Source organism: Ochotona curzoniae, unplaced genomic scaffold (genome assembly GCF_017591425.1).
Source record: "Ochotona curzoniae isolate NIBS_2020 unplaced genomic scaffold, NIBS_Ocur_1.0 scaffold_3890, whole genome shotgun sequence".
In the NCBI taxonomy this organism is placed as follows: Eukaryota; Metazoa; Chordata; class Mammalia; order Lagomorpha; family Ochotonidae; genus Ochotona; species Ochotona curzoniae.
In genome coordinates this window covers 24,281,357-24,298,386 of record NW_024467115.1, presented here as the reverse complement: position 1 = coordinate 24,298,386, position 17,030 = coordinate 24,281,357, and the positions used below count along the sequence as shown (strand labels likewise).

Below are 17,030 nucleotides of genomic sequence, written 5' to 3'. Positions count from 1 at the left end.
TTGGTTTCTAAGTAAGGCCCTTCCTCCAGCATGTGATCTCTACTAATTCTCGTTATTGAAAGGGGCAAAAACTTCTCTTGGGATCTTCATCTTGAGCACTATGTCATTTCTCTGCTCCCCTTCAGAGACAAACGCCTAAAAGTTGATTATACCTGTTCCCCTAGTTCTTCACCATGCCTTTTCAACATTACAAATTGAAACTTTTTCCCCATGACACCACTGAATCCAATTTTTCAAGCTCCATTGTGTCAAGTTTACAGCAGGATTGGCCTCAGCAATGTCAGCACTCGATTCTGTGGACACATTGCTTTCCTCTCCTTCAGGGCCACACACACCCCTAGCATTTCTCCTCCCTTACTATCCTTTCCTTCTTCGTGTCCCTTACCCTGTCCCCTCTGATGTTCAAACAGCAAGTGAGCCCAAGCTCCACTGGCCAACAGTAAATGTTTAACAGTGTCTCAAATGTTCCCAATCAGAACAGAGGCCATCTCTCCCAAAACCTTCTCCTGCTCAAGTCTTTGTCACTCCAATGAGGAGCATTGGAATTCACACCCAGTGGAAGTGTGCAAATATCCTGAAATGTCATTCACCATTCACTTAGGCTTCCATTGCACGTCTAATCCTCTCCTCGAGTCCCACACGCACTTCCAAAGGCCATTCAGGACCTATCTCATGATCTGCACCCATACTGTCTGATCCAAGCAGGTATCTCCTTTCTCCAAAACTCTAACAACTTTCAGAATACTTTATTTCCCATCTTGTCTTCCCAGGGTAAATTATCCACTTACAAGCGAGAATGAGCTCAAAAGAGCTCTCAGAAGTCACTTCCTGCTCAGAATCCCCAAACTATGTGTTTGTGTGATGTCATATTTGAAACAAAGTCCACGGTGTTTACCTCCATGGCCATATCTAATCACCGCTGGCTCACAAGTCAGCTGATCTCAGCCACACTCTTTCTTAGGTCAGTACTCCCCTCTGCTCCTTTACAGCTACCGGGTCCTCTCTCTGCTTTTCTTAAGGAACACAGACTCTTCCTCTCCATAGAGCTCTGACACTTGCTGTTCCTGACACCTGGGTGTTCTGACCTGAACCTCATTGGATTCATCTCTTTCTTCACTCAGATCTCTGCTCAACTGGCCCAGTCGCAGGCAGTTCCGTGACCAGCCTATCTGCAACTATTGACCTAGCTCTGTGCTCTCTCTACCTGGCCTTACTCAATATTCACCTGCCTCATTAGAATGCAAGTTCTTTTGAAGAACTGGTATTTTTTTTCTCCTTGTTCAATGCTGCATGACCAGTGCCTACAATGGCACTTGACAGCAGGCATTAAAAAATTAATTAGCATCTGATCAATAAATTATATACAACATAAACAAGCCATGAATGACTGTAAGTACTACACAACACACTCAAACATCCTAGGAAAAGCAAATGTCACCAATGTGTGTTTAAAACTGGAATGAAGACAAGAAAAACAGGTACATCTTGAGACGAACTGGACAATGAGTCCCCTTAATTACCAAAAAAAAAAAATATATATATTACTTTCTTGTTCCAACCTGTCACCCATCCTATTGTTCCTTAGGCTACTGTTTGTGAAACTGGATGGATTATAAAATCAATTTTATCAGTCAGGGGAAGCTGCAATTATACATCACCAGGAAACCACTCAGAGCACAGCTGAAGAGCTTACCTCCTTGCTAAATTTCTCCAGTTGGCTTTGGCAGTCAGCTAGTCTCACATGCAGCCAATTTTTGATTGAAGTAACGGGGCAGCTTCGAAGGTCGCTCTCTACTTCTTTCATCTTTTTCAGGGCAGTTTCAATTGTGTCTATTTCATTAACAAATGTCTGAACACACACACAAACAAAACCATACTCTGAGTGTAGCCCTTTACAAGAGAATGCTACTGATGACAGTTTCTCTGCTTGGATCTCTGAGGATAATATAAGAATGAACTACTGAGAGTGAGAATTTTTAACCATTTCAGAAATATTGCCCCTGAAGAAGTTCATGCCACCTCGGCCTTTGCCACAGCTATCTGCCCACTCAGGCCGGAAATACTTGACTTTTTATGAGGAATATGGTTTTAATTAAAAACACAACTTCACCAAAGATAAATTGCACGCAATATTACCTGAAAAGTTCACATTTTTTTTCTCAAAGTATCCTCATATGGAACAATAGAAAACAATACACAACTGGCAGTCACCACACTGAGGTTGCTGTTGTAACAGCAGCTGTCATACTAGCAAGCATCTATAACCACTGCCAAAATAAAAATCAGATAAACCTGACATACATCTTTTAAACTTTACCTTTAAAAAAAAATGCTTTATGTTACGTGGGCTTTCATGGGCTTACAACACTACTAAAAAATCAACAGTGAACACCCAGGAAAGCACAGGGCTCTGCAGCACACAGGTGCCCAGGAGGAACTCAACTCACCGAGCACTGGTCCAGCTGCCCCTGTAGACCTTCAGCGTCTCCCTGGGCAGCCGGCTCTGTCATTAAGAAGTCTTTCACACCATCTCTCCACTTCTCAACAACTTTCAAATTGGCCTAAATCCAACACAGTAACAGACAAGGATATTAATCATCAGCACTCAGAAAACTGTATCTTCAGCGCCACCAATGCTAGAGAAAAAAAAAGGAGGACTGGGGGGAATAGAGTGGAGGTAAGGTAACTTTTAAAAACTTTACTAGCATCATTTTCATTTATTTCCTTTTGAAAACACTGCAAGTTTGAACATAATTATTTTCTTCATTCCTAACAAATCCTTAAGAACTGAAAGCTAAGTGCCCAGTACCATGGCCTAGTGACCAAAGCCCTCGCCCTGAACGTGCCAGGATCCCATATGGACGCCGGTTCTAATCTTGGCAGCTCTGCTTCCCATCCAGCTCCCTGCTTGTTGCCTGGGAAAGCAGTCGAGGACAGCCCAAAGCCTTGGGACCCTGCTCCCGCGTGGGAGACCTGGCTCCTGGCACCAGCCCTTGTGGTCACTTGGGGAATGAATCATCGGACGGAAGATATTTCTCTCTGTCTCTCCTCCTCTCTGTATATATCTGACTTTGCAATAAAAACAAACAAATCTTAAAAAAAAAACTGAAAGCTTATAATAATTTGATATCAAAACATTCAAGTAAACCAGCCATTTAATTTATATGTGAGCAAAATCTCTGATTTTAAACATCTAGATCACAACAGGAAATTATATTTTTTAACAATGATCCGTTTTAAAAATTCTGCTGTTGTATGATTTTGAAACAAACTTCAGTGAGAGTTAGCTCCTCAGAGCACAGACAGACAAGCAGTGCAAGGAAGGAAACAACCCTTGCTCACTGAGCTGTTGGGTCTCCTTAGCTGGGAGCCCGGGAGAGTGCCCCACCCAGTGCAACTCTGTCCTCCAACATTTCGGAGGCACACACCAGGATCTGATGACTGAGTGTGGAACTGGGTGTTCCAGGATAGAGACAACAAACATAGACCAGACAAAGAGACTTCAGAGACAAGGTAATATTGGAACAGCACCAAGGAATGCAAACAAGTAGAGTCAACTTGAGCTTCAAAACCAAAGCGATCCTCCTTTCTTTCCAAGGTCTCCCCTCCCATCATTGGGCAATCTGACTTGGTAACTTCCTTGACACAGACCTAAATTTGTTCCTTTTCAGTTCTGTGCTTCTCGTTCATTCCAAGAGAGAAAAATATATCTACCATCCAATTGAAAAAGCCCCTCAGTGTTGAAGACCCACCATATCTTCCAATCTTCTGTTGGCTGAAATTTCCAACTCCTTCAGGATGACTCTAGGTTAGGAGGGCCAGGTATAGCTCTCCCCACTCTGATGACTATACTCCAGAAATCACATCATTTTAAAAAAAAGTTACAGATGGAGAAGCAGAGAGAGAGAGAGAGAATTTCCATCCCCTGGTTCACTCCCCAGACAGCCACAAAGGTCAGGGTTGAGCCTTCCTCCGAAGCCAGAGACCAGCAGCTTGTTCCAGTTCTCCCACAAGGAGACTTAAGCGTTCCTCCACTGCTCTTCCTGGCGGGAGGCAGTGAGAAGGTTTGGAGGTGGAAAAGCTGTACACAAACTGCCCCCCACATGTAATGCTGGCATCACAGGCACAGGATTAAACTGATACATGATCACGAAAGCCCCAAGTTTTAATGTCTTTATAATAAAACACACAGAACCAAATATTTTTACTATTTTCATGTTGAAAAAAAATCACAAAGATCAAATTAAAATATGAATAATGCTTATTAGATGCCACCTGGATTATCGCCAGTTGTCTTTTTCTTATGAGAGGGTTATTTGTGCTTATTTTGATTTATGGATATATTATTCACAGCGTTGATGCTTAACTAAACTTCAATATTCCCACTGGCTATCTAAAAATAAGTTTCTTCTATTATATATTGCTTAATTGACACTGTAGAAAATTCAGGACTTCATAATAATATTGTTAAATTTTTGCCTTTTTACATTAACAATTTCAAGTCAATAAAAATAATTTGGAATGTTAGTTTTTACACTTTCCTATCATCTCTTTCTCCTACTTTTCTCGCATCCATAAAATTGACACAGCGAGGTCCTTTTTCTATCTGCTCTTTTCTGAAGGGTTTTAAGCTTTTCCCAAGTAAAAACTGAGGTCAGTAACAGTACAGACCTGAGTATTCCCCCATGAGGACATCATGTCACTCACTGAGCAACAATCTTCAGGCTGTTTTCAAAATAAAGGAATCTGGGCCCAGTGCAGTAACCTAGCAGCTAAAGAGCTCACCTTGCACACAACAGAATCGCATATAGGCGCCAGTTCTAATCCTTGAGGCCCTGCTTCCCCTTCCTATCCAGCTCCCTCTCTGTGGCCTGGGAAAGCAGACCAGGACAGCACAAAGCCTTGGGACCCTGCACCCACATGGGAGACCCAAAAGAAACTCCTGGCTCCTTTGCTTTAGATCAGCTCATCACCGACCACTGTGGCCACTTGGGGAGTAAATCAATGGACAGAAGATCTTTCTCTCTATTTCTCCTCTCTTTATATCTAACTTTCCAAAACAGTTATAATAAAACTTTAAAAAATATATAAGAATCTATATTATACTAGCATCTAACCAATTTTCTCCCTTCTCCTTAGAAGTTTATAAAAGATGCCAAATATTTTGCTCGAATTGAGATTTGCCAAGAATAATAGTTTATAAACATTCTTTGAACTAAATGAATGTACATGCATTCAAACTCAAGACCCTATCAGTCCATGTATGTAACAATCTGGTATTCCTCCTCCAATAGAGTAAGTTAAAACAAGCAGTACTTAAAGGAAATGAGTCTTGCAAGGTACTTTAGTGGTATCCATTTGAGGCCGAGATAAGCAACATAATCTTTCTAAAGTGTACATAAGTTCTCCAGTTGGTTAATTCTCTTTTAACCCTGCCATGAACTGACAGCAGACTAATCTTGGGCCTTAGCCTTCCAGAAAGCAACATTTCTGGGACAAGTATTGTGGTATAGCAAGTTTGCCCATCACGTGCAAAGCCAGCATGACATATGTGTACTCATTTGGGGCCCCGCAGTTCCACTTCCATGCTGTGTCCCTGCTAATGCGTGTGGCAGCGGAGGATGGTCCAAGCGTTCAGGCCCCTTTCACCCACACACGAAACCTAAAGGAGCTCCCGGCTCCTGCCTTCAGTCTTACTCAGCTGGGCTGTTCCAGCCATTTGAGAAGTGAACCAGTGGCTGAAAGATCTTTGGCTCTCATTCTCTCTATAACTCTTTCAAGTAAATAAATAAAAATAAACAAATAAAATAAAGTCTTCCCCTTACTTAGGACATTTACCTTCTCCCCCCTTTTATTGAAATGTCTCACATGGCCACAATGTGATGCTGTGATTAGGAACAATAATCCTACTGTTACTTGGAAAGCCAATTTATGCTCTGAAAGAGCTGTGTGATTCTTTCATGTGATCCAACGCATTCTCAGGGACACTATTTTCTGATTTCTAGCTTTGGTGGACATTCTGCAAAGAACACATCAAGCACGGAGTTTTTAAAGCAGCCACGCTCTTCTGTGCCTTGGCTAATGTTACACCATCCTGCTCAAGCCCTCGCACACCCTCTTCACTCCAAACACTGCTTTCAAAGTCCTTTTGATCACACTGGACATTCTCCCCAAGCATCCTGCCCTGTCAGTCTATGTCCAGGCTTGTGCCACTCTTAAGTATTTTTAGTTGGCTACAGGTGCGTTCTGTGCTGCGTGCAGCATTCAAAGATGTTATCATAGATTTGTGGGAAGACATGCTTGGGAAAAATGGGGCAGGGCATCCAAAAAAGGCACAAGTGCAGAAAATACAGAGTGCAGAAAGAACTCCAAAGACTTCATAAAATAAGACACTTTTTAAATGGTCCATTTAACTTGTCACTACAGATCCCTGCACTGTTCATCTCCACTGCAAAATTTTAAAGAAGGCACTAGTGACGCATAACTGGAAAATGCATTAAATCTGGTTTTATGTATAGAAAACTGACTGTCTCTTGGCCTGAGGATTTTTGAAATTTATAAGGAAGCATGGCATTCTAAAGGATTTTAACCCGAGTCAGTGCTGCGGGAAGCAAGTAACTCCAGCTTCCCCAGCCCCTGGCAGCAGGGGAAGGATTCCTTCCTTCTCCCGCCCAGCCTCTCTAATAGACATAATTCAAACACACCTATTCTTTCTCCCCTACAGCACCACTTTGACAAAGAGAAAACACAGACAGACCAGGGTGACCAACCGATCATCACAAAGAAGATAGGAATCTGGAAACCCATTGCTGTCCTGAATGAACATGCCCCGCTTCCTCCTGACTACATGCGCTCTGAACGTGGGAATGTGCTGCTGAAAAGAGAGAAAGGTCTGCGTACCAAGCTAAGCACATGACTGATCATGTTCTCTGGGCCTCGGTAGCTTATCTATAAAATAGACATAATAACTAAAACGTTGTCTGGTTGTTCTGAAAAACAGAGATAATGTTTAGACACACATGGCCACGTAGAGACATGCAATAGATGGAAAGATTTACAAAAACCAACTGCTTTATTAATGCCAACACCAACACCACCAAGCAGTTGCCACTCCCAAGAGCGGGCATTTACAATGCGTCTGAGGCACCGCAGGAATGAGCCACCATGGTGAAGATATGTTTGCGCAAGGTCAGTTAAAATTTTTTTAAATTGCTGTCAAGCTCAATGCCCATTTTATTCCACAATTGTTTCATGCCAAGATTTAAAGATGGGCATATGGAAAATTTCATCTTTTCTGTGCAACTACCTGGCTGAATTTGGCTCAGCAGAAAGAAGACAAGGAAATGCGGCAAACCTTTGAATTTGGGGCAGCAGAAAGTCCTTTAGGCTTCCCTCCCACCTGAGCAGGGTAGGTCAGTACCAAAGCACAGTTTGATAGCCACCACCTGTCTGCTCGGGGGCTACGGGGAGCTCCGCTTGGCATCCATGCCTCCTGTGCCCACCACTTATTGCCCAGAGGGAAGACATAGTCTCAAAGAACTTGTGTCAGATGTTTTCTGTGCCCTTCAAAACACCAAAAGCCTGAGCAGGGTGAGTCAGTCACTAAGCACAATTTGACAGCCACCACTTTATGTCAAATCTATCCCAAAGAGGGTACAAAGACTGCCAAAGAGGCCAAATGAAACACATTTCATTGTCCATTTCAACATCACTCAGCTTACTTAGGATTTCCTAGTCTACAATAATCATACCCAACTTTTTTCTCAAAAAACAAATAGAAAAAAAATTTAAATATATATACATGCATACACACACATAAATACATCTTTGGGGCACTAAACTTTTATAAGGTAATATAAAAAAAACGATTTGCAGGGCTCGCCGTGGTAGTCCGGTAGCTAAAGTCTTCGCCTTGCTCACACCAGGATCCCATAGAGGTACTGGTTCTTGTCCCAGCGGCTCCACTTCCCATCCAGCTCCCTGCCTGTGGCCTGGGAAAGCAGTCAAGGATGGCCCAGAGCCTTGGGGCCCTGCACCCGTGTGGGAGACCTGGAAGAAGTTCTTGCCTTCTGGCTCAGTTTCAGCCATCATTCACTTAGGGAGTGAACAAGCGGACAGAAGATCTTTCTTTCTGTCTCTCCTTCTCTAAATCAGCCTTTCCAAAAAAAATTATTTTTAATTACTTAAGTTTATAAAAATAAGTCATTCTTTCATATGCCATCATTCATATTACTCTAGGGCGACTCCTCGTTCATATTTTTATACACAAATATCCAAATAGATCTAAAATTAGGAATATGGCATGTTGGAAAATCAAAATTGCAAATATTCCAGTTTGGAAAAGACAAGACTTATCAAGAGCATCAGAGCTGGGAAGCAATCGATGACTTAGAAGCATCTGGAGGGGCCACACCCAGCTGTTCTCTCTGTACTTCTGCCTTTCAAATAAATGAATTAAAAATAAATCTTTATTCTATGACCACTTTGGCAGGACATATACTAAAAATAAAAGTAAATGAAAGTATTCTTTAGCAAGTATTTAACTATTTGCCTTTCAATGAAGAAGTTGTAGAATTAAGAAATACAAATATGGTCAAAAATGTAGTTTGCACATGAAAGAGCGAATAAAAATACAAACCTACTACTTTAATACAAGATAACACCTAAATGTCCACACAGACATGTGCAATATCTTTACTGAAAACAACTATTTGGCATGGGTCCCCACTACAACTTAAAGTGGTTGGATTCACCACAAAAGGAACAACAAGCAACTAAAACCTGAAGCTGGATTACCATAAGCACAGGACACTTTCTGGGCTCTTCGAAGAACATTTAGTTTCTTGAAATTCCATCATAAAACACAGACACACATTTAGCTGAACCAAAAATACACTCTTGATATTCAAAAGCAGGTTAACCTTTACTTTAATCTTTACTTGTCAGTTTTCCTAGCTACATATCAGATTTTAATTTGAAAACAAAGAGATGATAATTTTGAAAAGATGAGAAATAATGAATGGAAATATTCCTCGATTTTCACATTCACTGATATGTTTGCAAGATAATTCCCTGGTGGTATGAGCAGTCCTGTGCATTACAGGGTATTTAGCTTGCCATCCCCCATAAGCCTTCCCCCACAGTCGTGACAGCCAAAAAATGTCTTCAAGACATTGTCCAATGTCCACTGGTGGGATAAGAGACGCATGAAATCACCTTTAGTTGAGAACCACTGATAATCCAGTGCCTGGTCTCCAACAACGAAGTTTAGAATCACAGGTAAGTTAATTCCCGTTTTGAAATTGGAAGCAATTACAAGCGATAGTATATCAAAAGAGGGTACACTCACAAAGTTCAAGTAGTCAATAATGCTAAGCAATACATAAGTCTTCCTCATAATTTAATGTTTATGTCAATGAAATCTTGCTCTAGAACTGCACTTACAATTACTGAAAACTACTCCTGCTAACACTGCCCCACATTCTCTGCCCCTGCACACAGACACACAACCCTTCATCTGCATCCCCTTGGTGGTTATTCACTATAAGCACGTAGCAGCTGTTGGGTCAAGGAGTTCCCACAAACGCATTGGTTATCACCCATCAAATTATTCTGCATCCCTTCCACAATGACCTGTGTGGCCTACCAGCCTGACTTCTATACATAGCTATACATAATATGCATAAGTTATACATAATATACATAGCTCCTATTTTTATTTTTAAAATATCATGTTCATAAAGCTTATCGTCACTTTGCAAACTTTTTACCATTTTCAAAACATTCTGTACATAAGTTTTCCTTGGTTATAAATTCAATATATATTTCCAGGTCAAAATATTTAAATTTCCTGCTACCAATCTTATGTCATCCAGTGAAAAATATTGAGTGTTTTCTCTGCTTGGGCACTATTCTAGAAGTGCCCTAAGGCTACACACATCAGAGAAAAAAAGCAAAGATCTCAACCTATGGGAAAAAAAAGCTAAAACACGGAGGAAATGAGGCACTGGGAGGACAGACAACCTACAGGGTAGTACAGAGTCAGGAGTTCATTCTCCATCCGGAACAGAGAAAGCATGGGATTTACAAATGCCACCCTGTCCAGGCCCACCTAATTTTAACTGCAGAAAAAACTGAAATCTGATCTGATCTGACATTGACGTGGACTACTTTTTCTTTATACATCCTTACATCCATCCTTTTGAATTGTATTACTAGTGTACCTGTCCAAATGTGTAGATGCCTGGCCCGGCGGGATAACCCAGTGCGTAGATTTCTAAAGGCCTCGGGACTTACCTCAAATACTCTGAGTTTGGGGGAGATGTCTTCAAGCAATTCCAGGTCTCTGGAAACCTTGGCCTTCACTGTATTCCACTTTTCTTGTATATCATCAAATTCTCGCTTATACGTCTTTCCTGTATCAGGAGGAGCATTGTTCTGCAAAGCCTTGGTTTCTTCTGCCAGTTTATGCAGTGCAGGTTTTTGATTCTCAAGGATTTCATCAAGAGCCTGAAAAAAAGTTTAAAGAACTCACAAGTCAGCACAAAAATGCATCAGTGCAGAAATAAGGTGGACTGCATAAAGCTTGGATCACCTTCAGAAAAACATTTTTGTCAACACAGATTTATGAATAACTCATGAAAAAATCACACTCAAAAAAGCTCACCTTTTCCCTTCAGGAGTTCTTGCGCACCGCATGTGCAGTGTGCAGAGCTGGCCTCTTTCACTAGATGAATTAGAGTAGAGGAATGGACTACTCCACTAACTGTCCGTCAAAGCACTTTCATTCAAAAAACAAATTAGTTCCACCGATATGTCTAACTTTCTAAAGTATATTTTTGCAGATTATGGACAGGTTGATTTTCACAGGTTAATTACAGTAGAAGCAGAAAATAGGCTTTCTACTAAAATATTCAATAACACACTTTTATTGAAGTGTTACATCATAAGAGGGTACTTGACTCAAGTGTTTGAGCCCCTACACTCAGCTGGGAATCCTGGACAAAATTCCAGGCTCCTGGGTTCAATCTGGCCTAGTCCTAGCCATCACACACAGCAGAAGTGAGCCAGTGGATAGATGGAAGATCTCTCTCTTTTGCTCTCTGTAACTCTGCATTTCAAATAAATATTTGGTTTTCTTTCTTTTTGCAAAAATTCATGGAAAATGAAAGTAACAGATACATTTTTGTGTGTGTGCAAAATTGAAATCTATGGAGAGCTTTTTTTTTTGTAAAACATTTTTTTTTCAAAGCCCCACCACCCAACCCCAACTGCCACCTCCCCACCGCCAACCACCCTTCCAAGCACAGAACAGGGGGCGCGATACCACAGCCCTCCCTAGGCGCTGCCCCAGCACAGGTGGCCGGAGCCACAACAAGACCAACGCCAGCGGGTAGGGGGAGGCGCACACTCCCGGCCAGTCGGACGGGTGGCAGGGAGGCAGGCAAGGTGGAGGGAGGAGGAGGGATAGGCCAGGGCAAGGTTTTTGTAACACATTTTACATAAATTTTTGAAAATCTTTCAAAGTGAATAACCCTCAAACCAGAAGACATTTCTAAACCAATTTTAACCAAAAACAATCAATATTATTTTAAATTGCTGAAAACGCATTTCAAGACATAGAAAATGAGATATCAGAATTGGTACTAGGGCTCCAACCCCCTAGATCGATATTACCTTTTGTTCTTGCAGGGCCTTCTCCACCAGGGAAAGGTCATCAAGGATACTCAGAGTCAGCTGGGCCTTGGCTTCTGAATCGTTCAGTCTATCTTTCAGTGATTGCAACATGTGCAGGTACTCATGTGTTGGTTGACTCCTCAGCTCTGTTTATTCAAAAATATTTACTTTGAGAAACTAATGCTAGAAACCTAAGATTGTTCTATAGATCTATAATCTTTTGTATGTAATGAATGTATCCCAATCTATATTAATGCAGACCCTATGAATAAAATTTAAAATGAGTTGTTGTAGTTAACAAAATAGATAACTGCCTGGGCATTGCTGAAAATCAGACGGTGACTTTATTCCTGCGGATGTTGATGTTTGAAGTATTACTGAACCCATGACCATTTTTCCTCATTTTGGCATGATGAAATGTCTCTCTGAGGATGAAACAAAGCTACTTTTGTCCCTTAGATTCTCCTCTTCCATACTAGCTGAATGAACAGTGGAAGAAAACAAAGATCCCCTCAGCCAGTTTTCCTGTAAAGACAAGAATTAAGACAAGACCATCCGCAAAGTGGCAGAAATTATCCTAGGACCTTCCAGCCAGGCTGCCACCTGCACGAGGGGAACCAACCACAAAAGCCAGCCAGCAGGAATGCTGTCTGCTTCAGCTACTACTGTAAAAGACACAGCAGGCAACATGTGGGTGCAAAGGAAGTGATGGCATTCGAACCACAAAGAAGCAAAACCAACTAAGGTGCAAAAGCTAAACTATTCCAGACCTTGTGAGAATTGAAAGCACAGTTTGCCCAGCAAGCCAGTCTAGTCTAACATTTATCTTGTGTTGGAGGTGAACTCACTTCAGTGAGAAAGGACGTGGTTTACAAACACGTTCCAGAAAGAAGAGCAGCAGGACACATTTTCTTCACATGCACATAGGCAGATTTTAATTTTATTTTACAATCTAAACTTGCTGAACTTAGGGAAGGGTTCCAGGGATAGCTCTTCAATCTGCACCATGCAGTAGAACATAACGCAACATCTCAAATAGCTGCTAAGAAGAGGCGGGAAATGTCATAAGAGGGTCAACTCTCAAAACTTTTAACAACTAACTTTCCAAATCCAGACTTTTTCCCCACTAAGTAAGAATTTGCTCAAATTTTCAGGATTTTGAAACTAATGGATGAGGAGCTTTCTCTCTTTCTCCTTTGTTCTGCTTTTTGAGTAGATGAACATTTAAAAGTAAAAACATTTTACTTTAAAGGGAGAGACAGTGTTGCTAAAACTTTAACCATTTTGAGCGAACAATTCAAAAAAGAAAAAAAATTTTCAAAACTTTAGATATGTTGCAATGGCTCAGTTGCTAAATCCTTGCTTTGACTACACCAGGATCCCATATGGGTGCTGGTTCATGTCCCAGATGTTCCATTTCACATCCAGCTCCCTGCTTGTGGCCTGGGAAAGTAGTCTAGGACAGCCCAAAGCCTTGGGATCCTGCACCAATGTGGGAGACCTGGAAGAAGATCCTGGCTCCTCTCAGATCAGCTCAGCTCCAGCTATTGCAACCACTTGAGGAGTGACCCAGCAAACTGAAGATCTTTCTGTAAATCTAACTTTTCAATGAAAATAAATAAATCTTTAAAAAAAAAACCTTAAGAAATTCATACTGAACACACTTTCAGACTTTAAACAATTCAGAGAAACATGGTAAAGGTAACATGAGGCGAGCAATCATTCTAAAGGTCTGAACATTGGAAGAAATTTTAAATTCAGGCAAACTAAGAGAGGAGATTTTAAGATAATCAAATAAGAAAATCAAGAGGAGACTAGTACTACAGTGCAATAGGTTAAGCTGACAGATTGCAACACCAGAATCAACAGAATCAATTATCAGTCCCAGCTCTTCTGTTACTGGTCCAGCTTTTTGCTAATACATTTGTGAAAGCAATAGAAGATTGGTCAAGTACTTGGGTCCCTACACCCACATGGGAGATTGGTAAGGACCTGTGAATACTGGTTTCAGTCCAAGCCAGCCAAGGCCAGGCCACTTCAGTGGCCTGGGGAGTGCACACCCTTCTCTCTCTCCAACTTTTAAATACACAAAATCAGGAAGGAAGGAAAAAAGGAAAGGAGGAAGGCAGGCAGCAAAGAAAGAAGGGAAGAAGGAAGCAAAGAAATGGGGAAAGGAGGGAGGGAGGAAGAAAGGGAGGAAATCAAGAAAATGGAGAAAATGGCTTTACCATTTTCTAGCTTTTGTTGATGGTCCTCTAAGTCCTGTTGCACAGCCTGGTAGTGGCCCAAAAGCGTATTCAAGCCCTGCTGGACAAACTCCGGGGCAGAAAGTCGAGACTCCAGGGCAGAGCAGCTGGCACGTGCCAGGTCAATTTTTGGACGGAGGCCGAGGAGATCCGTCTGTTCCCGCTGTGGAAGAGAAAACAAGATCACATGGCCGACTAAGGATTCTCCCGACACATCATTAGAGCAGCGTGAACGGAAGGCACATAATCAATGCTTGCCATAGAACTCTTCCCCACTCGAGCTGGCTGGCTCCTTACCTGGCAGGCCTCCTTCAAGCTTGCCAAAGACTGCTGGGGCAGCTCAACAAAGGAAGTATGTTTCAACCACTCCTTCTTTGTCTTTACGATCTTGTCAAGCTCATCAAGTTGCTTAAAATAAGCATTAATATCCTCCTGTAGCTGAATCTTTCTTGCCATGTCTTCCAAATGCTGGGACAAACTCTTCCATTCACATGAAACCTTCTCCAGAACATGCTTAATTTCCTCAGTCGGAAGACCTTCTACACATACATGGAAAATAATGAGATGCTTGATAAGTTTTTACAAAAACCTGTCTGGAATATGTGCTCAGTATTCTAACATAAGAAAGCAATGTTACACATAGCGATTTCTCCCCGTTATTCCAATAGTCAAAAATTACAATGATGCACCTAAAATTAACTAACTTTAACTCTTAAACCAATCAGGGAGGGGGCTCAAATCACATCTCAAGAGTGGAGAAGCTATCACAAAAAGTGTATCAGAGAAGGCTCTGCCACTGATGTTCCTCTAAAATGTGTAAATCTATTCTTGGCATTGGCCTTGGCTAGCTCATGATCCAAGCAAGGGAAAATCAACCAACTGATTGGATTTGTCTGGGGTTCTCATGTCAGAAGGCAGTCCCTCTGTCATAAGAAAAAAAGAGTGTTGATTCATAAAACTAGGAGTTAGGTGACATATTTGACTACTAACCCATAGGATCTTACAAATATCAGAAAAGAAAAAGGTGACAAAGATTCCTTTTTGCTGGGAGGCAATCTTTTGAATACAGGACGTTTTGAGGCTGCAGCTAGGCCCAAGAAACATCAGCATACCTACTGGATATATGGTCCATATGAGAGATCTTCGAAAGGTTCACAGACAGTAGAGATAATGAAAAAAGTACATGGATTTTAAAAATGAAGAGATTTTGAACCAAAATCTCTAAATTCTATTTTCCATCAACATTTTGAAGTACCTCGTAGATAATCAAATACCACAATATCAAAACAGAAGCAAAAAAAAAAAATCCAGATGCAAAATTATCTATTTTGAAACACATCAGGGGAAGATGCCATTATTTCTATTGCTCAGTCTTATTTTGCCCCATGGCTTTAAGACGTATAAAATGTTTCTGGAAATAATAAACTTACATGTATCAGTGGATTTTATGATTGTCCTTCTCTTAACATAAAACACCATCAATCATTTAAAATGACTGAAACAGCACAGGAAATGCACAAAACAAGATTATTCAGAAGAAAACCGGGCATGTTGAAAAGATGACCTTAACCTTTTAAATAGCAAGGGAATAAGTAATTCTGCCTTGTAAATGAAAACTCTGACCAAAAAAAAAAAAAGTATAGTAAACAGAAGATCACTCACAGTGCATAGACAGTACAATTTTTAAAATGTCTATTTCACACTGCACCCACTGAAATTAGAAATGCAAACACATGATGGCGTGATTGGAGTATGTCCCCTGCCGGAGCTCTCTTCATATCACCACACGAGTAGTAGAATATTAGACCCAAGCAAAACATTCCCATAACATCCCATGTTCAGTTACGCCTGTTAAAATAGGAGTTGTCCACAAAACACACCACAATTTTGCTGAAAATCTGTCTGAAGAATGGGAATGTGGGCCTTGTTCAGGGCATGGGAATAATAATATCAGCCACTTCATTTTGATGCCAAATAAAGAAGAAAATTGAGCCAGTGAGTAAAATTTCTAAGATGGACAATGATCACCACTCATCTAGAAAACTGGTAAGAGGCGTTCACTTAAGGTACCAGGAAGTTAAAAGGAACTTCTGTAGCTATTTATTATTTACTCACCAACATTTTGGTCCATTCATCTTGTCCCTTAAAACCAGTGCTCAACTATAAATCTCCCTTGGTCAAAACGAGATACTGCTGGTTGCAATAGCATCTGATCATGATTAAAACACATTTGCATCTTAAAAAAGAAAAACTGGATCCATCATCATGGTGTAGCAGGTAACGGCATCTCAAACAGGCCAAGGTTTGAGTCCCAGATGCTCCACTTCCAAAACAGATTCCTGCTAATGTCTTGGGAAGAGCAGTGGAAGATGGGTCCCTGAAAACTATGTGTGAGACCAACAAGTTCCTGGCTTCTGACCTCAGCTTGGCTCAGCACTGGCCTCTACTACCACTTGAAGAGTGAAACAGCAGATAAAGCACCAGTCTTTGTGTCTCTTCCCCCACCTTTCTCTCTCTCTTTCTCTCTCTCTCTCTCTCTCTCTCTCTCTCTCTCTCTCTCTCTGACTCTGCCTTTCAAATAAATAAGTGAATTTTTACATAAAATGGAAAATTGCATATTGTCTTTAAACATGATGAGTCTTCTCCCAGAGATGAAAAGTTCTGAATATTTTATTTCTAAAGGATCATCCAACTCAGATGATTACACCAAAGCCAAAATCAATAGCACATCATTTTGTTGATGATCCAAAAGAGACAAACTGTGTTTCAGAACCTTACTCTCATTTGACTTGATATTTTGCAGTCCATCACTGCGGGACTAAAGAGACATGTTTAGATAACATAAGAACTCTATCAAATTTTATCGCCTTCTACACGTTGCCAGCCAAAAGGAGTATCAGTTCATAAGGACACATATGCAAGTGCCCAGCTGGATCACTATACTGATGGTGACATGACCATCAGTCACTATACTGATGGTGACAAAAAAAGGTAGCTTAAGGTAACCAAGGAAACCAAGTATTTTAGTTATGAAAGAAATTTTTTTAAAAATTCACTTTCCAAGCATGTTTATGTCCTGTGAGTATCACAGAACTGGTATCAAATGCT

At 41.0% G+C, this 17,030-nt stretch overlaps 1 protein-coding gene across 9 annotated transcripts in view; it reads right to left on the bottom strand.

Annotated features, from left to right (window-relative positions):
* Window positions 1-17,030, bottom strand: part of UTRN (utrophin) — a 491,247-nt gene that overhangs the window by 312,314 nt on the left and 161,903 nt on the right. For all 9 annotated transcript variants that reach the window (XM_040965592.1, XM_040965598.1, XM_040965593.1 and 6 more), the window contains 6 exons: window positions 14,220-14,461; window positions 13,905-14,085; window positions 11,677-11,822; window positions 10,297-10,509; window positions 2,448-2,561; window positions 1,694-1,849 (listed from right to left, as the gene is read on the bottom strand). In XM_040965592.1, coding sequence (XP_040821526.1) covers window positions 1,694-1,849; window positions 2,448-2,561; window positions 10,297-10,509; window positions 11,677-11,822; window positions 13,905-14,085; window positions 14,220-14,461 — 1,052 coding nt within the window. The remainder of the gene's footprint in view (window positions 1-1,693; window positions 1,850-2,447; window positions 2,562-10,296; window positions 10,510-11,676; window positions 11,823-13,904; window positions 14,086-14,219; window positions 14,462-17,030) is intronic.